Below are 19,233 nucleotides of genomic sequence, written 5' to 3' on the forward strand. Positions count from 1 at the left end.
CTTTTCACTAACCACAATATTTTAAGAACTGTTTATGAGAACAGATTACTGAATGATTGCATGGACATCAGAGCAAATTCCAGCAACTTAAGTAACAGAATATGGAAATTTACATGAACCCCAAAGGACCAAGTATAATTGTGGCAGTGGGGGGAGAGAATGATAGAAAGTTCATCATGCCAAGATCAAGGTTAGTTGCACATTTACATGACTTATTTCAATTCACCCAACTTCAAGCAAACACACACAAAAACAAAACACTGCAGATTATTTTCTTGGAAGTATTAAAGGTCTAACACTGTTAAAACAGATACTTTAAAACGTAAGACCTGTGATTGTATAAAGTACCCCCCAAATTTCTGGTTTGTGAGAATAGCTTACCAAATCCAAAAGCACTGGAACCTCCAATGCTCTGTGATGCCTGAACACTCGTAGATGTGTATAGTCCTGTCACCAGCAAGCCATCAAAGAAGGTGCTTGTTGAAATTGTCACTGAAATGTAAGAAAGAAAAAAAAAACTCTCAATACAGTCAGAATAACACAATATATTTCTGAAGTGTTAGACACTGTCAAAACAATCTTTACTCATTAACAAATTATTTTTATACTATCCCTAGTTGGTATTTTTTATATGAGAAATCACAGAGAAGAATAAAGAAGCTCGGAACTCCAGTGTCTACAATTGCTGGTCCTAAATTTAGAACATCAGTCCTACCTTTCTGCATTGATTTACACATTTCCTATGTGAACAATCATCTGAAAATAATGCAATATTGAATAGATGGTTTCCCCACCTCCACTACCACCCCTGAAGGCAGTCAAAGGCATTGTTGGAGTTTTGGCATTATGATAAAATGTTTTTTTTTTTAAAGTATTTCATACTGTGGGAAACAACTGTACATCAGCTGAAAGAAGAACAGTAACATGAACCACATTTCTTATTGTGAGTCCATATTTCACAGATGAGTTCCCTGAAGTTTTCCAACAAAAGCAGATTAATTTGCATGAAGACAGCCAGACTTTTTCCTCTTGTGAAGAAGAAAGGAAGATCACTGCATGCTTTAAGTTTGAGAACAAAGTCTGGAAGAGGAGTGGTTTTATAACCATAAAATCAGGACATTGCTGGGAAGAAAAGGATAAAATTAAATGTATATGTATGCTACTCAGGCTTGGCTTCTTCAAATTTTATCTTGCTCACCACCATAAAACCTGATCATAATTTCCTGCTTGACATAGCATTTTCTCCTGCATGGATTTTATAAGATTGAGATGATGCCATTTGTAGGAAGCAACCAAGGGAAGGTAATAACATTATATAGGTAGTGCACAGTACAAGGCTGTCATCGTCCTTGGTGGCAATAAGGAGAATGATCAGAGTCACATTAACTTTAACGAGAATGTTTAAACTCCAGAAAATCCGGTGAACAGAGCTAAATGGTCTGAAACATCCATATTACAAAGCATAAAACAAGACACACATCAATAGGATAGCCTGACATCATGCTACTCCCATAATGGAATAGGGGATTGGAATAAATCACCTTCTCATCCTTTAACAAGAAATAATAGCTAATATTTTTTAGTGCTGGCATGTCAACCACTTGGTTGGGCACTGAGGTAAGTAGTTTACATATATTATCTCATTTAATTGTCAAAACATACCTATAAGAGGGATACTATTATTATTTCCAGCATACAAAAGAAGAATGTGTAGAACAGAGCCATCAAGAACCTGGCCCAGGACCATCTGATACCATCTAAAATGTTTTGATGCTGTCTACATGGGTTATTTCCTGTTTCTTCTTTGCTCCCCTCAGATCCAAAAGTGGCAAAGTAACCATGGTCAAACTCCATCAAGGCAGGCATCTCAAGTATTTTTTTCACTGATATATCTCGAGTGTCTAGAATAATTTATGGTACTCTTAGGTGCTCAATATTTAGTGAATTATTAATGAATAATTTATTCATATAAAAGTAGTGCAAGGTTGTTTTATCTTTAGCTTGTTTCCAGAGGAAAAGTATGTTATGAATCCTAGACTTTATAAATCAGATGAGCCCCACTTGGAAAAGCCACATGGAAAAAAAGAAGACAGAAAAGTTGGCTATTTAAATATGTAAAATGCTTTCCAGAGTGCAAGAGAGATCAATGCAGAGAGAAACTGACTAAAAGACCAGCCAAAGACATTTTTTAAAAGGCATAAGTATGCATAAATTTTATCAGATGCTGTATGCTTACACAAATCATCTAAAGAAAAAAAATACTTGTTTGAAATGAATTGACTATAATCTGCTTGCTAGCGTCAGAATTTTTTAGGAAAAAATGATATTTGCCTTTGGAAAAACGCTACTCTTTTGACAGTGGAATAAGCATTTCTTTTCCTCATTTAAGCAGATGTGATGCATAATCCATATGTGAATTGATAATCGGTTTTTTTTTTTTTTTTTTTTTTAGAAAGAGGAGTAAATGTTGCCCAGACTCTCATGGGATTTAAGGCATATCTTTCTGGTCACCAGGCTTCCACTTCTTCAGGAAGATAATGGGTCCAATCTCTGTATGTAAAAACCACTGGACACAGTGTGGATTCTCTGTTAGCATGCAGACCATTTCAGAATGTCTGCAGCCCACATGTTTTCACTGACTGGAACACTGGTGGTGAACCCATGAGCAGTATAAAGGAGCATACTGAAAACTTCACACCAAGGAACTTCGACTTTGAGTCTATGTCAGGAACACCCTTCTCTCTACCCCCTTTCTTTCCCTTTCACTGAAAGGCTTCCGCTTATCTCTACTTGCAGCCCTCGGTTAATCTGCCCAAGTTTCCTGTGACATCGACCCCTGCAGTTTTCGGTTTTCACATGGGGCCCTCTCCCCCACACCTTCTCCCTTTAGTGTCTGCCTGATTCCTTTCTACCAAGCTATGTGACTCCGCACGTGCACCAGCTCTAATCTTTCCTCTGTGCCCTGACGACTTTCTTTCCTCTAATTTCACTTGACTCACTTTTCAAGCACTATTTTAGCCTCTCTAGTCTTAACTCATCACTTACATCCACAACCTGGTGCCATCCAGGCAATTGGAATGGTTCTTTAAAGCGGAAAAGTGATTTATGATAAGTTAAAGGGAAAATTTACCATACACAGAAATAATATGGTACATGATTTTAAAAACTGAGGTTCACACTTGTGAATGTAAAATTATTTAAATATGTATATGAACTAGAAGGAAACTTATAACTTTCAGGTCACCAATTTGGCCCATTGATGAAGCTGATTAAAGACAGAGATAAAACTGCTGTCTACTATTTAAAATAAACAAGCTCTCCATGAATCATACGATTATCCATGTGTGTAGATCTAGATATACTCATTTGAAGAATGTAAAATACACTAATTCCCACTATAGATATTTTTGCAGTTTTCTGATACTCTGATTTAGAATGTTATGGTTCCAAGATGCATAGTTTAAAATGTTCCATAGTGATTGTCACTTTAAAATGTTTCCTTTAAAAATATTTACTTATAAAATAGACTTGCATAAGTAGAAGTTGTAGTTAAAAGACATAAATTTGGGTATATTAGGATGGGGATAATTGGACAAATTTTTTATATTCGAACTACTTTTAAGAAAAGTAACTATTGGGCTACATGTGTCTAACTGATACCTAACTCAGACATGTTAATAAGCAAATCCTTCATGCCCTTTCCAAGATTATCAGTCAAATGTTCTAATTAATGTTAAAACAGGGAACAAATAATATTTTTCATGTCAACTCACTTTCAAATTAGTATATTATGTACTATGAACAATTGCCAAGTCTAAGTAGTGGGTATACACATGTTTGTTGTACTAGTCTTTGGTTTTTTTGTTTGTTTGTTTGTTTTTGAGACAAAGTCTCGCTCTCTCGCCCAGGCTGGAGTGCAGTGGCACAATCTCAGCTCACTGCAGCCTCTACCTCCTGGGTTCAAGCCATTCTTGTGCCTCAGCCTCCTGGGTATCTGTGACTATAGGGGTGTGCCACCATGTGTGGCTAATTAATGTATTTTTAGTAGAGACAGGGTTTCACCATGTTGACCAGACTGGTCTTGAACTCCCGGCCTCAAGTGATCCACCTGCCTCAGCCTCCCAAAATGCTGGGATTACAGGCATGAGCCACTGTGCCCACCTGTTGTACTAGTCTTTTAACTTTCATTTTTGAAAACATTTATATTTAAAAAGTTGGTGAGGAGAAGAAGAAATTTGTGGTAAACGCATTTCCAATGAGCAAACTAAGCCAAATAGTTAAATGTACTAGAAGGTACCTAATGCATTCAGACTTAAAGAATGAAGCAAGGTGTATGATTGATTAAGACAGAAAACTAAGTAACTTCTATGAGCCAAGACTTGTGTAAGCACTGTAATTTGGGTTTTATTAACTAGACAGGCAGAGATATTTAGGAATAGTTCTCCCTTGACAAAAATGTTTATAAACTCCATCTGACATCCTGTCAATTCTAGCTATTTTATACAAATTAAAATAGATCACCACTATGGGATAACACCTACAAGTTATCCATATCAGACACCAAAGGTTTACGTAAAACCATTAAATAATAATCTAGTGAGCTTAAATAGGTAAACACCTATTTAAACAATCCATTCTCCCATATAATCAGTCTCTATTCATAGCTTTATAAATTTTTATGGTCAAATTTGTAAAATTCTCTCCCAAGAGACTTCTTCCCTCTTGGAGTCAATTTTTATATCTTTCATAGTTTTGCATTAAAATGTCAAGAGAACTGGCTACTTTAATACAGATAAAAATATCAATATTATAGATTTCAAACAGAATTCTGAACTTGCCAGTCCATTTTAAGGGGGAAATAAAGCATGTATATTATTATCTATAATTAGAAAGCAAATGCATCTTAGATCACATAATTCCCTTGTTCAATAAACATCTCTAGCTTCCTAACGTCCGTAGATTAAAACCCTAAATCTTCAATGTGGTTTCAAAGACCTTTGGGTTGTGGCCATAACTAGTCCCTCCAGTCAAAGTTCTCCATTTCAGCTGAAAACATCTGATTAAAGGATGTTAACTGGATTAAACAGTTAAACCAGAACATGTTCTATACTTCTCTGCCTCCTGGCCTCTGCTCTCACCTAGAATGACCCCTTGCCAGGTTACCTTTTGTTAAGGTATTCAGGTGTAGGTTCAAATGCCATCTCTCTCATGCAGTCTGTTCTGACCTCTTGGGAAAGTCACCTCTCCCTCCTCAGTTACCCCAGAGCTCATTCACAGACTACTTTCCCCAGCGTTTGGCTCAAGGGAGAAGCTCAACTTTTGTTGAATTCAACCAAATAGAAACATTTATTACAACATAAGATAACATATAAGAATAAAATAAGATAAAATTGAGAGTATAATGTAGCCAGTGTAACCAAAATTGTAAAATCTAACTTCTACAGAAAAAACTGGGTCATTGTTATTCTTAGAGATACATGAAAAATAAGTTTCCTCTGAAAAGCAAGCAAAAAAATAAAAAATAATGCAGTATTCAATTATAGTACTCAAAAACCAGGTAGGTCTAAGAAAATTTTAGTTGGATTTTACATTTAACCATAATAGCTTTTCTTTTATATATCTGTATTTTGTCTGTGAATACATATACACATATAAATGTATATACCAAATTAATCTTCTGATAATTTTTGTCACTAAGACTTTACACCATTATCCTCACTCTTAAGTTACTCTGCCATTTCCTCAAATAAAATATAAGGAATCAAAAGGCTGAGCAGGTTACAAATATCTCTTCCACATCTGTGTTAAATTGGCAATGAGCTTAGCACTGGGAGACCATGAATATGGACTGCTGGGGTGTGACTGCAGAATGAAAACATGATGTAGTGACACAATTCAATTCTTATCAGTGGCTCAAAGAGTACCTCTGTCTTGAAATGACTAATTACAGAGTCAGTTATTATCTATTATAGCTTCTATTAAACATTCCCCACAAGACCCTAATACCATTCTTGCAGAAAATCACTGTAAGATGAAAGTCTAAAAGAAAATAAATTTAGACATTTAATGCTGTTTGCATTTCATTCTAAAGCTTCTGGTCTACAAATGCTCTACAGTCCATTAAATTTTGATCATTTGCAGCATATTCCATTACTACTTTATATAAAAGACCTTTAATATGTGTAGGAAAGAAATATATTAAGTAATACTCGAAATGATGTTCCCATTTTTTTTTTCAGAACAACAAGCATCAGAGGATAGCAAATTGCAAAAAAATTGAAATTAGGTACATAAGCATTAGTGATGATGCACTGATTGCAAAGAGTTTCCATTTCTTGATTTTGTATATTCTGAAGATGAAAAACGCCAGCAGAATCTAATACTGTCAATATTTAAGAAAATATCATTGCATTTTGCCTTATGAAGAGAAATTCGTTTGCTTTTTGAATACAGAACAAATTAAATAGCCTAAGGAACAAACATCTTTCTCTGAAAATAAAATAAACTGAGCATATTTGCTGCAAAATTTCATCAACACTGTATGTTCAACTACTGATTCTTCCTTAAAGTGCCACTAGCTCTGGGCACCAAATAGAGACCATAAAAATATACATTATAATTCCATTCCAAACCTCTGGAAGAACATGACCTTCGCACTACTTCTCATTACATATATTAACTCCATTTTGACATGGTTTTGTGTGGATTTCAAAAATTAAGTGAAGTATTTCAATAATAGCATTCCCAAACCAACAACAGCAAAGAAAAAAAATCATCCCAATAAATATGTAAAAGAAATGACTGGAAGCCAAGATTCACTGAGTGAGGACATGAATCCATAGAAATGAAAAGAGATCTTAAATAATTAGATCAGGATAATAAACTCAGTTTATTCCAGGAACAAATGGACTCCAGTCAGCCTTTTGTGAGGGGTAGAGAGAGATCGTTCCTACCTTACCTATCTGTTCCAACAACTAATGATAAGGGGCACGATGAGGAAGGAGCTGGCTGCCCACCTAGTATAGTCTCCTGTCCATCTCTAGAGGAGCATTGCTAAATGTACCACAGCTACTCTTTCCTACTTCCATAAGGCTTTAGATGGCTGACCTAGATCATCTCTAAGAGCTCTTTACCCTCAGATTTAATGGACACCTCTTTAATAACAATAATAGCTAAACAATATTTGAATACTACATGCCAGGTACTGTTCTAAATCTTTTATAGGTATTAATCTTTCAATATCCTATGTGATAATTACTAAAATTATACCCCTTTTACCCATTAAAGCTGAAACAAAGAGGGGAGGGCTAAGTCATGTGCCTTAACTAGCATGTGAAAAGTAGCTCTAGGACATGGAGGTCATGTTCCCCAATCTGAATGGACTGCAGCAAGTACAGCAGCCTCTATCTATCTCGTGCTATGCCCAAGAGGGTGGCAGGTGCTTGTTCTTTTCCTGGAAGGCAGTGCTTCCATGCCCTGGGTACCTGGGTGTAGTCTCCTGGAGTATCGCAAGCAAGCCGCTCTGTAGAATGTACTTAACCTGATGTCTGCTGTACCAATTATTATTACAGCCATTTATTATCATTATTATTACTCCCCTTTTTCATTTTATATGGATCTGTGCTGTTCCCTGGGGGGAAAAGGAAGGAGAAGGAGTGGCCTCCAGGGAAGACTAAAAGCAGTGTGATAAAAGACTAAGCTTAAGATCAAAATAAAAAGGTCAGAGAGCCCTGGATCAGCCCGCCTCTGAAAGCAGGCGGAGAATGCCCTGCAAATGCTCTGCACCTTTGTCTCCACCTGCAAGGAGAGGAAAAACTGAGCATGATTCAGGAATTCTAGCAGGTGCAGGAGACCCATCATATGCAAAACTTAATGATCGATGAAAACACCTTCCAGGGTCTGGAAAATGCTCTTTGCTGGCTAGAGGAGGGGTACAGCATCTCTGTGGAACACTATTATGATATACTTATTACTGATTCAGAGATTCAGATGAACCACACGTAGCCTCTAAGTCTTATCTTCCAGCACCACCAGTAATAAAAGGAGATCCACTGAGATTCTTTTTTCTTTAAGTTCTTGGGAGATAAAACGGGTGCAGTCAAATGTGTTTGTGAATTTATTATTTTAAAATTAAGCCCTTTGGAAGTAAGTTTAAATAAGAGCACTTGGTGAATATAAATCTCTCCTACCCAATCCCTCTACATAGCCTTTCCTCTTCTTTGTGTTCCAAACCCCAATCCACCCTACAAGCACTCTCTCTCTGACACACGCGTGCACGCACACACACACACACACACACACACATACACACACGCTCACTCAGAATTTCTAAAAATATTAACTTTGGGGCAAAAATCTCACATCTTATTCAGGTGATCCCTTCCCTAGACTTGGAGACGTATGTCAGAATAAACTACCTGGAATGAGGTCCTGAACAATATTTTTGAAATCTCCGAAGACTGTCCAATCTAGCCTAAATAAAAATTCCTAAATAGCATTATTAATGATAAAGAATTAAAATATAATTTTATAATTCTCTACCCAATTTTTAGCCCCAACCGCACTTAAAGCAGGAATAATTTCATTTTATCATCCACTTTTGGCTTTTATAATTTAATTCTGAATTTTAAAAAATTCTACAAATAATAATTAGTTTCTATTATATAACCCAAATTTTTTTTCTTCATAAATGACACTTTATTATAATTTAGAGAACCACAGACAAGAGTAACTGGTATTTGTGATTTATCTCTGACCTTATTTTTCACGTTACTTTTATATGAGGCTGGATAATATTCATCCATGAAAATTTCATATTGTTGGCCCTGCACTCAATAAATTATTAAAGTGATGTGAATAGGAATGTGGTGTTCAGGTTTTCAGCAATTTTCATCCTTTTGTTCTTGCTTTTTTAAAGGAAAGACTATCTTGTCCAAAACTCAACATATCTTTGTAAAATTTAAGCAAAGATTAGCCTTAAAAGAAATCATTTTGGGAGATTTATTACTCTGAATTGCTACAAGAAGTTTTAACAATGTTTTTCTTTTGAGGCATGGATAATTTTCTACGTTGAGAAAAACAAGCCTAGTAATTCTTACAAGCACATACACAGGTGAATACATTACAATAAAATACACAGATGCCTAGAGAACAAATATATATGTGATTTTTCTCCCCCAAAATCATCAGGTGTGTAAAGCTTTTATACAATAAAAAAAGGCTTCTAAGTTTTCTATTATGCTGTTTTTTTTTATGTTGTTTTGACCAAAGGTAACTAAAAATTTGAACTCATGTAACAAATAACAAAGTAACTCCTAATAGTGCCCCAAGTAGTTTAAAACATAAATATATGACCCCCACCCCCCTGTTTTATTGTTGTTTTTTTTTTTGAGATGGAGTATCACTCTGTCTCCGGGTTAGAGTGCAGTAGCACAATCTTGGCTCACTGCAACCTCTGCCTCCTGGGTTCAAGCGATTCTTCTGCCTCAGCCTCCCAAGTAGCTGAGACTACAGGTGTGTGCCACCAGGACAATTTTTGTATTTTTAGTAGACAGGGTTTCACCATGTTGGCCATGATGGTCTCCATCTCTCGACCTTGTGATCCACCCACCTCAGCCTCCCAAAGTGCTAGGATTACAGGCGTGAGCCACTGCACCTGGCCAGCTTTTGATTGTAGTTCAACATATTGAAAATATGCCATTACAAAATTCTTAAATATTTTCATATTTGCAACAACTTTGTGCTTGTGCAAGAACATGCCAAGAGTGACCTTGATGATACTTGTGCATATGTCATATATCTGTTGTTTGTAAAATGTCTAGATCAACATTAATAATAATTGATAGAATTCCTAATACACATAGTTAAACTGAACGCAGCTCTAAAATATTGTAAGTTTTTTTTTTTTTTTTTGAGATGGAGTCTCGCTCTGTAGCCCAGGCTGGAGTGTAGTGGCGTGATCTCAGCTCACTGCAAGCTCTGCCTCCCGGGTTCACGCCATTCTCCTGCCTCAGCCCCCAAGTAGCTGGGATCACAAGAATGAGCCACCACGTCCGGCTAATTTTTTTGTATTTTTAGTAGAGATGGGTTTTCACTGTGTTAGCCAGGATGGTTTCAATCTCCTGATCTTGTGATCCACCCGCCTCGGCCTCCCAAAGTGCTGGGATTACAGGTGTGAGCCACCGCACCCAGCCTAAGTTTTTTAAACAAGTTTTTCCACAGTATTCTTTTTTAGTACTGCCATATGTTCATTTCAATATACTAAAACTAATCATAAGCAACTGTCCTAAAATAAAAAATTCATTTAAATATATGCTGAGTATGTTACACATGGCATACACATGATTAACTATAAAATTCTATTACTAATTTATATATGACAAATTTTAAAACTGTCACTTATTTTATGATCAGACCCTATGGGTGTGAGACTATGTGTGTATTGCTCCACTTACTCATTTATTAAGCAAATATTTATAAAGTGCCACTCTTGATACTGAGAACATAATGATGAACCATCGGTATGTTTATGAAAATAACATTTAAATTGTTCCTGTCCCTTTTAGAAGACTCTCTATTCCATATTTCAAAATCCAATTCATAAAATCTAAAATTGCTGACACCAAAATTCACAAAGTAAATGTTAAATTCACAAAATAATGTTAAATAAATGACGTTCAGGTACTAGCACAGATAGTTGCTCTAATATGCTACAACTGAATTCTAAGATTTTCAGATTAAAATAATTACCAAATAAGGATATAACGTAAATGACATTTACACTGATGGATGGCATCAGTATAAAAGATGAAATAAATGCACTACTAATTTGTGTAACATTAAATTGTAATTATAAATACTATTTCTCCTATGGGTAAAATGGAAAATGCTGTACTTTTTATTTTACAGCATGGCACTTAGTACAATAAGTCTTAAAATTTCTTAAGAGTATCTTTGTGGTTAAGTATAAATTTGCGTTTTCAATATAGCCATAAGACAATTTTTCCAAGGATAAGGATGAAGAAAAACTCCAGGTATGAATAATAATCAGGAGATGTCTTGAGGCCTAGGAGTTTAGGAAAAAGTTAAGTGATTAGTTATCTAAAGAGTGTTTAATGAAAGGACTTTGCAAAGGACTAAGTAGGCTTTGCTGGCTTTAGTATTCCTCATTTTCTGGTATACAATTTCCAAGTATTCCTCATTTTCTGGTATACAATTTCCAAGTATTCCTCATTTTCTGGTATACCATTTTCTGGTATACAATTTCTAAATCTTAATCTACCCTTAGCACATATTTGGTTTTGATTTGTTGATTTTTTTTATTTTAGAAAACTGACCTAAATTCTTAAGTTGGTGACATGGCATAGAAAACCAGAGTTGGATGAAAGGCAAACTAAAATATAGATATATTTTTATAAACGTATATCTTGCTCACAATTATCTGTACACAGAAATGCTTAAGATATAAGTTCTAAACAATTTCCAATGTCAATTAAAATACCTATTCAACACAGATGTGTCGAGTCCAACACAGATGGACTCAAATTCTGTGTGCTGGACTCAAATTCTGTAAGTGCCAATTTGATCAATACAATTACTACTTTTTAGTCAAATAATATTTGCTAGAACTATTAGCCAACTAAATTCTCCCAAAGATCATTTTACTTTTATAACAAAACTTTCAATCACCTGAGAAGCTTTTTAAAATTCAGACTCCCAGTTCCCAAATGGATTCTGTTTCTGTATTATTGGGATAAAGCCCAGGAACCGGCATATTTAACAATGTCCATCTAGGTGGATTCTGTGTGAGTGATCCTGGGGTAGACCAACTACAGTGATATAAAAAGCTGCAAATCTACAGCTCTTAGGAAACAGAATTTCCAACAAAGGCTATCCATGGATGAAAAATTATAATTGAATTGAATTGAGGCTACATTAAGAATTCCACTACAGTAAGAAGCCACTTTGCCTTTTATTATACTGCAGTTTCCTCCTCGCGTAAATGATGTTTAACAAGATGAGGATGTAATGGGACACCTGTTCTTAGGAGAACTCATGTATGCCAGATAATTTTCTCTAACTGACGAGGACTGAAACCACTCCAGAATGAGGATGACGAGCCAACATTGCAGGGGATTTTGGGTGAGCACTAAAGAGCATTGTCACAGCCCTCTGATGATATTCTTGGCACACAAGGCCACTATATTGTTTTGGCTGAATTGATAACAAAGAAAAGTACCTAAATATTTTCTGAATTTGGCAGGTATATGTTTAAAGAACATTTAGCTAACGTTACATATATTATAATAATTCAATCCAAAAAATAACTGGAGGTGAAGAGATGAGGTTAAGTCAGCATATCTTGTTGTGGGAAATCCTTGCTGGATGCCAGGGTGCAACCTGCTCTTTTCTGACTGCCTTTAGGTCATCAGAATTTCTTGAATTTACCAATGAACCAACATCAAGTTAAATGGCATCTGGTTGCTGCTGGAGTCTTTATTGTAGTACTTATCTGACCCACGAAACAGAGAAACAGTGGTCAGTGATCATGTGTAATTTTTTCAGCATAATGGCTGAAGAACTGAGCTCACTGCCAGTGTCTAGGTCATCTCATTACCTCTTTACCCACCTTGAGCTTCAACTCTTATCTAAAAAGCACTTGTGTTCTACATTTTTCATTTGGAATAACCCTCTTGGTGAAGAAGGTCAAAACAGAATTCGAATAGCTAGACTTCCCCACCACCAAAGTCACAACAAACACTGAATTAGCAAATATTGAACCATTTCTCCTAGGAGACATACAGAGTTAGGTTCCTGTGAGGCTTTGGTCACATTTTCATCAACTGATCATACATAGTTTTATGTGTGTTTCTGTTTCAAGACAACCTTATTTAATATATATTGTTGATTCATTATAACATTGAACTCATGGCCAACAGCAATGTAACTTGTACCTGAAGCAAGCTATTTAACACCCGTATTTTCTCTATAAGGCACATCACTACCTTCAGCACTTTGGTACTACACCTGGAGGCCATTTTAAACAGTGAAACCACCAACAAAAATTTGAAAGATGCACTCTAGCCTGTGAAAACACTTGTTTACAATAGGAGAGCTGAGACAAGAAGGCAGAGCATTTGACTTCAGCTGGCACGAGCATTTGACTTCAACACATCCGGCAACTCAAAAGTTTTCACTGCTCTGCACGTGTCTGCGAATGACTGTCGAAGTGCCACAAGTGTTGATTTTGAGGTCACAAATACATTTTAGTCAATAGATGAAATCACAAAGAAGGAACTTGCAAATAATGAGGATCATTTTCTGTCTTATCTGCCCTAAAGCAAAGGCCTCATATATTGCTCACCTCATGCCAAGTCTATTAGTTTGGTAGGGTTGCCATAACAAAGTACCACAGATGGGGTGATGTAAACAACAGACATTTATTTTTCCACAGTTCTGGAGGCTGGATGTCTGAGAGCAAGGTGTTCTCAGGTTTGCTTTTCCTGAAGCCTCCCTCCTCGGCTAGCAGACAGCCACCTTCTCACTGTGTCCCCGCATGGGCTTTCATCTATCTGCACGTCTGTATCCACATTTCTTCTTCTTATAATGACACCAGTCATATTGTATTAGGGCCATCCCAATGACCTCATTTTAATTTAATTACCTCTTAATAAATTTTATCTCCAAATATCATCATATTATGAGTTACCGGGGATTAGGACTTCAATATATGAATGGCAGGGGGTTGTGGCGGGGGGTGGGTGGGGGGCATGGACAGTTCAGCCCCCCATAATGCATTTCTTTCTTTTTTGACAGGGTCTCACTCTGTTGCCCAGACTGGAGGGCAGTGGCACAATCAAGGATCACCACAGCCTCAAACTCCTGGGCCAAGGGATCTCCCCTCCTCAGCCTCCTGAGTCACTAGGACTACAGGTGCACACCACCATGCCCAGCTAATTTTTAAAAATTTTCAGTATAGACAAGGTATTGCTATGTGGCCCAGGCTGGTTTCTAACTCCTGGCTCAAGCGATCCTCCTGTCTTGGCCTCCCCAAAGTACTGGGATTACAGGCATGAGCCACTGTGCCCAGCCCCATAACACATCTCTATTCATTGCTTTTCTTCATGCTTCATTTCCTTGCAGGCTTGGACTTCTCAAAAGCATTCTTCAAGTTATGCTTCTTGGCTGTGTGTGTGTGTGTGTGTGTGTGTGTGTGTGTGTGTGTGTGTGTCCTTCTGTTCTTTTTAAATGACTTTTGAAATCCAAGCCAATCAGGACTTTCTCCCCTTTACTCCTCATTATAACAAGTTACAATACATAATGAGGATTGACTTTTTAGAGACTGCTGCCCTTCCTGAGTCTTATAAAATTCCCTTTTGGAGCCTCTGGCCAGGGGATCAGATCCCTTATATAGTTTCAGTGCATCCTTAACTTTTATTAGGCGGGTACCAAGAATCCCCCAGAATCCCATCCAAGCCTCCCCATCCTGCTTCTCACCTGCCATTCCAGGCTTTCCTCTGACTCCACACTCCGGCACACCTCTATGTGTCCAATATGTGAATACAAGGGTTGTTATCCCAGTTTCAGGCCTTTGTTCTCACCATCCTTTCTACCTAGAATCCTTTTCCTCTCCATCTCTTTCTGTTGAAATCCTCCCAGCTTACCAATGCTTTGGTTAAATGTCAGCTCTTCTATAAAGCGTTTGAGACTTCATTTTCCCTCTCAAGAGCTACAACCACTCTCAGCTCTGTGAAGTTTACCACATTCTATCTCAAAATAGTTGTGTATACATCTGGTATCCTTTGGTAAGTTGTAAGTGCCTTGGAACCTATGGCAACGTATGATTCCTCATTGCATCCCCACACCACTGAGCATAGTCCCTAAAAGATTATTAGCAAGTGTTTTTAAAGCAGATAGGCCCTGCTATTAGAATTTGAATTTAAATTAGGTAAATACAGTTGAAGTCCCTTATGACTCTTCTATCTTGCTTTCCTGCCAATTTTGTGACAGCTATTAGAAAATCACCATCCACATCTGCCATCTAGCTGGTTTAATGTCAATTCGCACAGGATGTCATACTTCTGCCTCTTCCCTTAGTCCAACCCAAAACTTCTCCAATATGCTTCCACTGCCCAGGCAGCACTACATTTCTCCTTTGTATACAATTCTCTCAGAAGTAGACCTGGAGGTGGAGGGAACACCAGAACAGATGCAAAAGAAGTGAAACAGGCCAGGAAGGGCAGTCAATAAGAAGGACACAATACACTGTTGGTGGGAGTGTAAATTAGTTCAACCATTGTAGAAAGCAGTGTGTCAACTCCTCAAAGAGCTAAAAACAGAATTACTATTCAACCCAGCAATCCCACTACTGGGTATATACCCAAAGGAATATAAATCATTCGACCATAAAGATACCTGCACACATATGTTCATTGAAGCACTACTCACAATAGCAAAGACATGGAACTAACCGAAATGCCCATCAATGGTAGAGTGGATAAAGAAAATATGGTACATATACACCATGAAATACTACACAGCCATAAAAAAGAACAAGATCAGGTCCTTTGCAGGAACATGGATGGAGCTGGAGGCTATTATCCTTAGCAAACTAATGCAGGAACAGAAAACCAAATACTGCGTGTTTTCACTTATAAGTGGGACCTAAATGATGAGACCACATGAACACAAAGATGGGAACAACAGACACTGGGGTCTACTTGACCATGGAGGGTGGGAGGAAGGAGAGGAACAGAAAAAAACAACTATTGGGTACTGGGCTTAGCACCTGGGTGATGAAATAATCTGTACAACAAACCTCCATGACACAAGTTTACCTATATAACAAATCTGCATGTGTACCCCTGAACCTAAAATAAAAGTTTTAAAAAAGGTTGCTAGGCAACCATGCTGATTGGCAGCACATGCTCCTATTATTCCAACTGGTGGTGGAAGCAGCACCTATTCATTGGCTCTGGAGTCAGAATGGCTGGCAGCAACAGAAAAGGGCACTTCATTGACACAGGATTCCCATTAATCTAGAGGCAAAAGCAAGCTACCAAAGTGGGCAACTGAAACTTAATCTTCAGGTAAAACTTTGGGAAATGGTGTAAAACCCTTGCTTCAAAACTATCTTACTTGAAGGTCAAGGTGATGGCAGCTCCTGGGGGCAGTTAATTCCTTCCAGCAGTGCACACGGGCAGGAAGAAAGTGACCTTCCAGAGAAAGCCCTCCGGCACACAGATGCAGACATTGGCAGACAGACACACACTAGAGCTGCTGGGCTGGAGCACAATGAAATGGCAAGATTCAAGGGCTACAGGCAAAAGTGTGTTGGTAAATGTGCAACAACTGCCCCTCTAGGGCAAGACACTCTGGTTTGTGGTGTTTTATCAATACTACCCACCATGGTGGATTCTAAGCTTCCAACTAGCTCACCCGACACTGAACTGGGAAGGACAACACAGCAGCATACCATTAGCCCACACAGAGTATTTTCCCCACACAGACACAGCAGACATAAACAATAGTAAAAGGTAGTAAAACAACTAGGAAGTGATGAGTTTTGAGGATGCATTATCTTTGTTTTTGAGATAATTTAATTATAATTTTGCATAATTTGATGTTTACTAATTACCATTTAACAACTGGCTTGCAAAATTCCTGAAAATTTAACCAATGGTGTTCATGAGCTAATCAAATATGAGAGGGCACTAAAGTAGGTGTTCATTTTGAAAATATACCCTTTTGGCCAGGCATAGTCGCTCATGCCTGTAATGCCAGCACTTTGGGAAGCCGAGGCAGGAGGATCACTTGAGCCCAGGAGAAAGGAAGGGAGGGAGGGAGGGAGGGGAAAAGAAGGGAGGGAGGGAGGGGAAAAGAAGGGAGGGAGGGAGGGAGGGGAAAAGAAGGGAGGGAGGGAGGGAGGGGAAAAGAAGGGAGGGAGGGAAGGGAGGCAGGCAGGCAGGCAGTCAAGAAAGAAGGCCTTTCTATGCTGTATCCTACCTCTGAGGCACAAGCAGAACCGTCCACAAGCCCAGGTTGCCTAAGAGCTACTTAGAGATGGGTCCATCATTTTGCAACAGAAGAGGATGTACTCAAGTTCAGCTTCCCACAGAATGGGGGTCTTCCTCCCCCAGTGGGGCTTGCAACACTCTCTGGGCCCCAAAGTTTCCAGAGGCTGGACAGGCTAACTTTCCAGACAACTCAGGTTTCTAACCACGTGGCCTCATGCAGATTGATTATTCCTCCACTGACAAAACTGTTTTGTTTTTGTTGTTGTTGTTTTCCACTTTCTCAATAGAGAGAACCACACGGGAGAGAAGGGTTCCTTCGCTAAAACACAGACACACACGAAGGGTTCTGTGGCACCCTGATCCCTGCCCACCTTTCCAGGAGATGATGAGAAACAGCCAAAAACCTTCTGTTCTTGTTCTTTAAGTGTTCTCAGTAGTGCCTATTTGTTCATCCATACCATGACACTGTGGAATTTTGTCACAGTTGGTGACCACAAAGTGACCCATGTTGCATGACACTTCCAAATTTCAATAATATCTAGGAGACAGAGTACTGTCTTGTATTAAAATTTGATATTCACTCTGTGTATCTTTCCCACTGTGGTTCTTTCTACTTTATACCTGGTGTCCTCTGTAAAATCTCTTTTTTGTTTTGCAGATTATCTAGGCATTTGTCTCCCATTTCCTCATATTCAATGAGAATCACATGCCTGCCAGACACATTATTTCTTGTTTCATGAGATACACTTTATCCTTTTCCAGGAGCCCATTATTCTTATAGCTTAAGCCATAGCCAGAAACCCAAATCCTATTTTTCAGTACTTATCTATGTAGCCAGATGATAATATCCTACATCCCCCTTTCACTTCCAAATTTAGCTTCCAAAGATAGTCCAGCTTCCCAGCCTCAGAATCACAACTTCTAAGGCTGACATGGAGGGTCCATGTAATCATTGTGTTCATCAAGCACCTTAAACTAAAATATATTGTGCCCCCACACTGATAGACAATGAATAGCATCTCCTCCTGTTGCTAGGCAACCATGCTGATTGGCAGCACATGCTCCTGTTATTCCACCTGTTGGTGGAAACAGCAGCTATTCACTGGCTCTGGAGTCAGAATGGCTGGCAGCAGCAGCAAAGGGCACTTCACTGATGTTGGATTCCCATTAATCTACAGGCAAAAGGGATTCCAGAATGGGAATGGGAATGAAAAGAATGTTCACCTCATCTGCTCTAGGTGAGAATCACAGTCTTTGAAGACAGAACCACACTAGGAAGGATCCTACACAGGAGAGCACTTTAACCTATATACTTACCTAGACGTTTAAATAGAACAACTAGCAGCTAAAGTGCAGAGCCACAGACATCTCCAATCACTGTGGCTACACAAGAAAAGCCATCAGACTGACATGTTTCTTTAGCACAAGACCTGGAACCGAGTGCTTCATAAATGTTTGGTGAATAAGTGAACAAAATTTATCTGTATCCCAAGAATTTGTGTTGAAGTACATTCCAGTTTCTGGAATCTTCTAGGTTTTTAGTTGGTCTGTAATCATATCTTGTAAGTGATCAAATGTGCGTATCTTTTGCCTCCATACTGCTGCATTTCTTCCCTCAACCCCCATTCACTTTTCAGTCAATTCCAAAGTAAGCTTGTATCTCAAACGGTCCACTAGAACAGCTCTCACTAAGGTCACTAATGACCTTCATGGTGCTAAATTCAACGGCATTTTAGTTCTCATCTTACTTGACTCCTCTGTCCCGGTCTACTCTCTTCCCTTAGCTTCTATGAGCCTCATCCTCATTTTTTTTTTCCTGCATAACTGGAAATTCCTTCTTGTCTTTTATTGGCTGATACCTCCCCAACCCTAAAGGCCAGTATTATTTAAGACTCTGTCCTAGGCCCTCTTCCACTCCTATTCTATTCCTACTTCCAGGCAGTTGCAGCATCTTACATGCCATCTACAAGCCAGAGGATCCCAAATCTCCCTCCTTTAAGCTCCAGCTTAACTCCCTGTAAGACCAGTAAGACCAGACCTGTACTTGACATCACCATTTGAATGTCTCAATGACATTCAAATTCAACCTGCCTAAACCTGAATACATAATTCATTTATGTAACATACTTACTGAGTACCTACTGTGTGCCAGGAACTGTTCTGGAGTTCAGAGACATCAGTGAATAAGTCTGTGCCCCTCACCTTATGGGGCATAAAA

The 19,233-nt window shown here is 38.3% G+C and overlaps 1 protein-coding gene across 3 annotated transcripts in view; it reads right to left on the minus strand.

Moving 5' to 3' along the window:
• RELN (reelin) overlaps positions 1 to 19,233 on the minus strand; it is a 521,226-nt gene that overhangs the window by 443,685 nt on the left and 58,308 nt on the right. For all 3 annotated transcript variants that reach the window (XM_003268163.3, XM_030826362.1, XM_030826363.1), the window contains exon 2: positions 382 to 492. In XM_003268163.3, coding sequence (XP_003268211.1) covers positions 382 to 492 — 111 coding nt within the window. The remainder of the gene's footprint in view (positions 1 to 381; positions 493 to 19,233) is intronic.

The sequence above is a fragment of the Nomascus leucogenys genome, chromosome 13 (genome assembly GCF_006542625.1).
Source record: "Nomascus leucogenys isolate Asia chromosome 13, Asia_NLE_v1, whole genome shotgun sequence".
NCBI classification, from domain to species: domain Eukaryota; kingdom Metazoa; phylum Chordata; class Mammalia; order Primates; family Hylobatidae; genus Nomascus; species Nomascus leucogenys.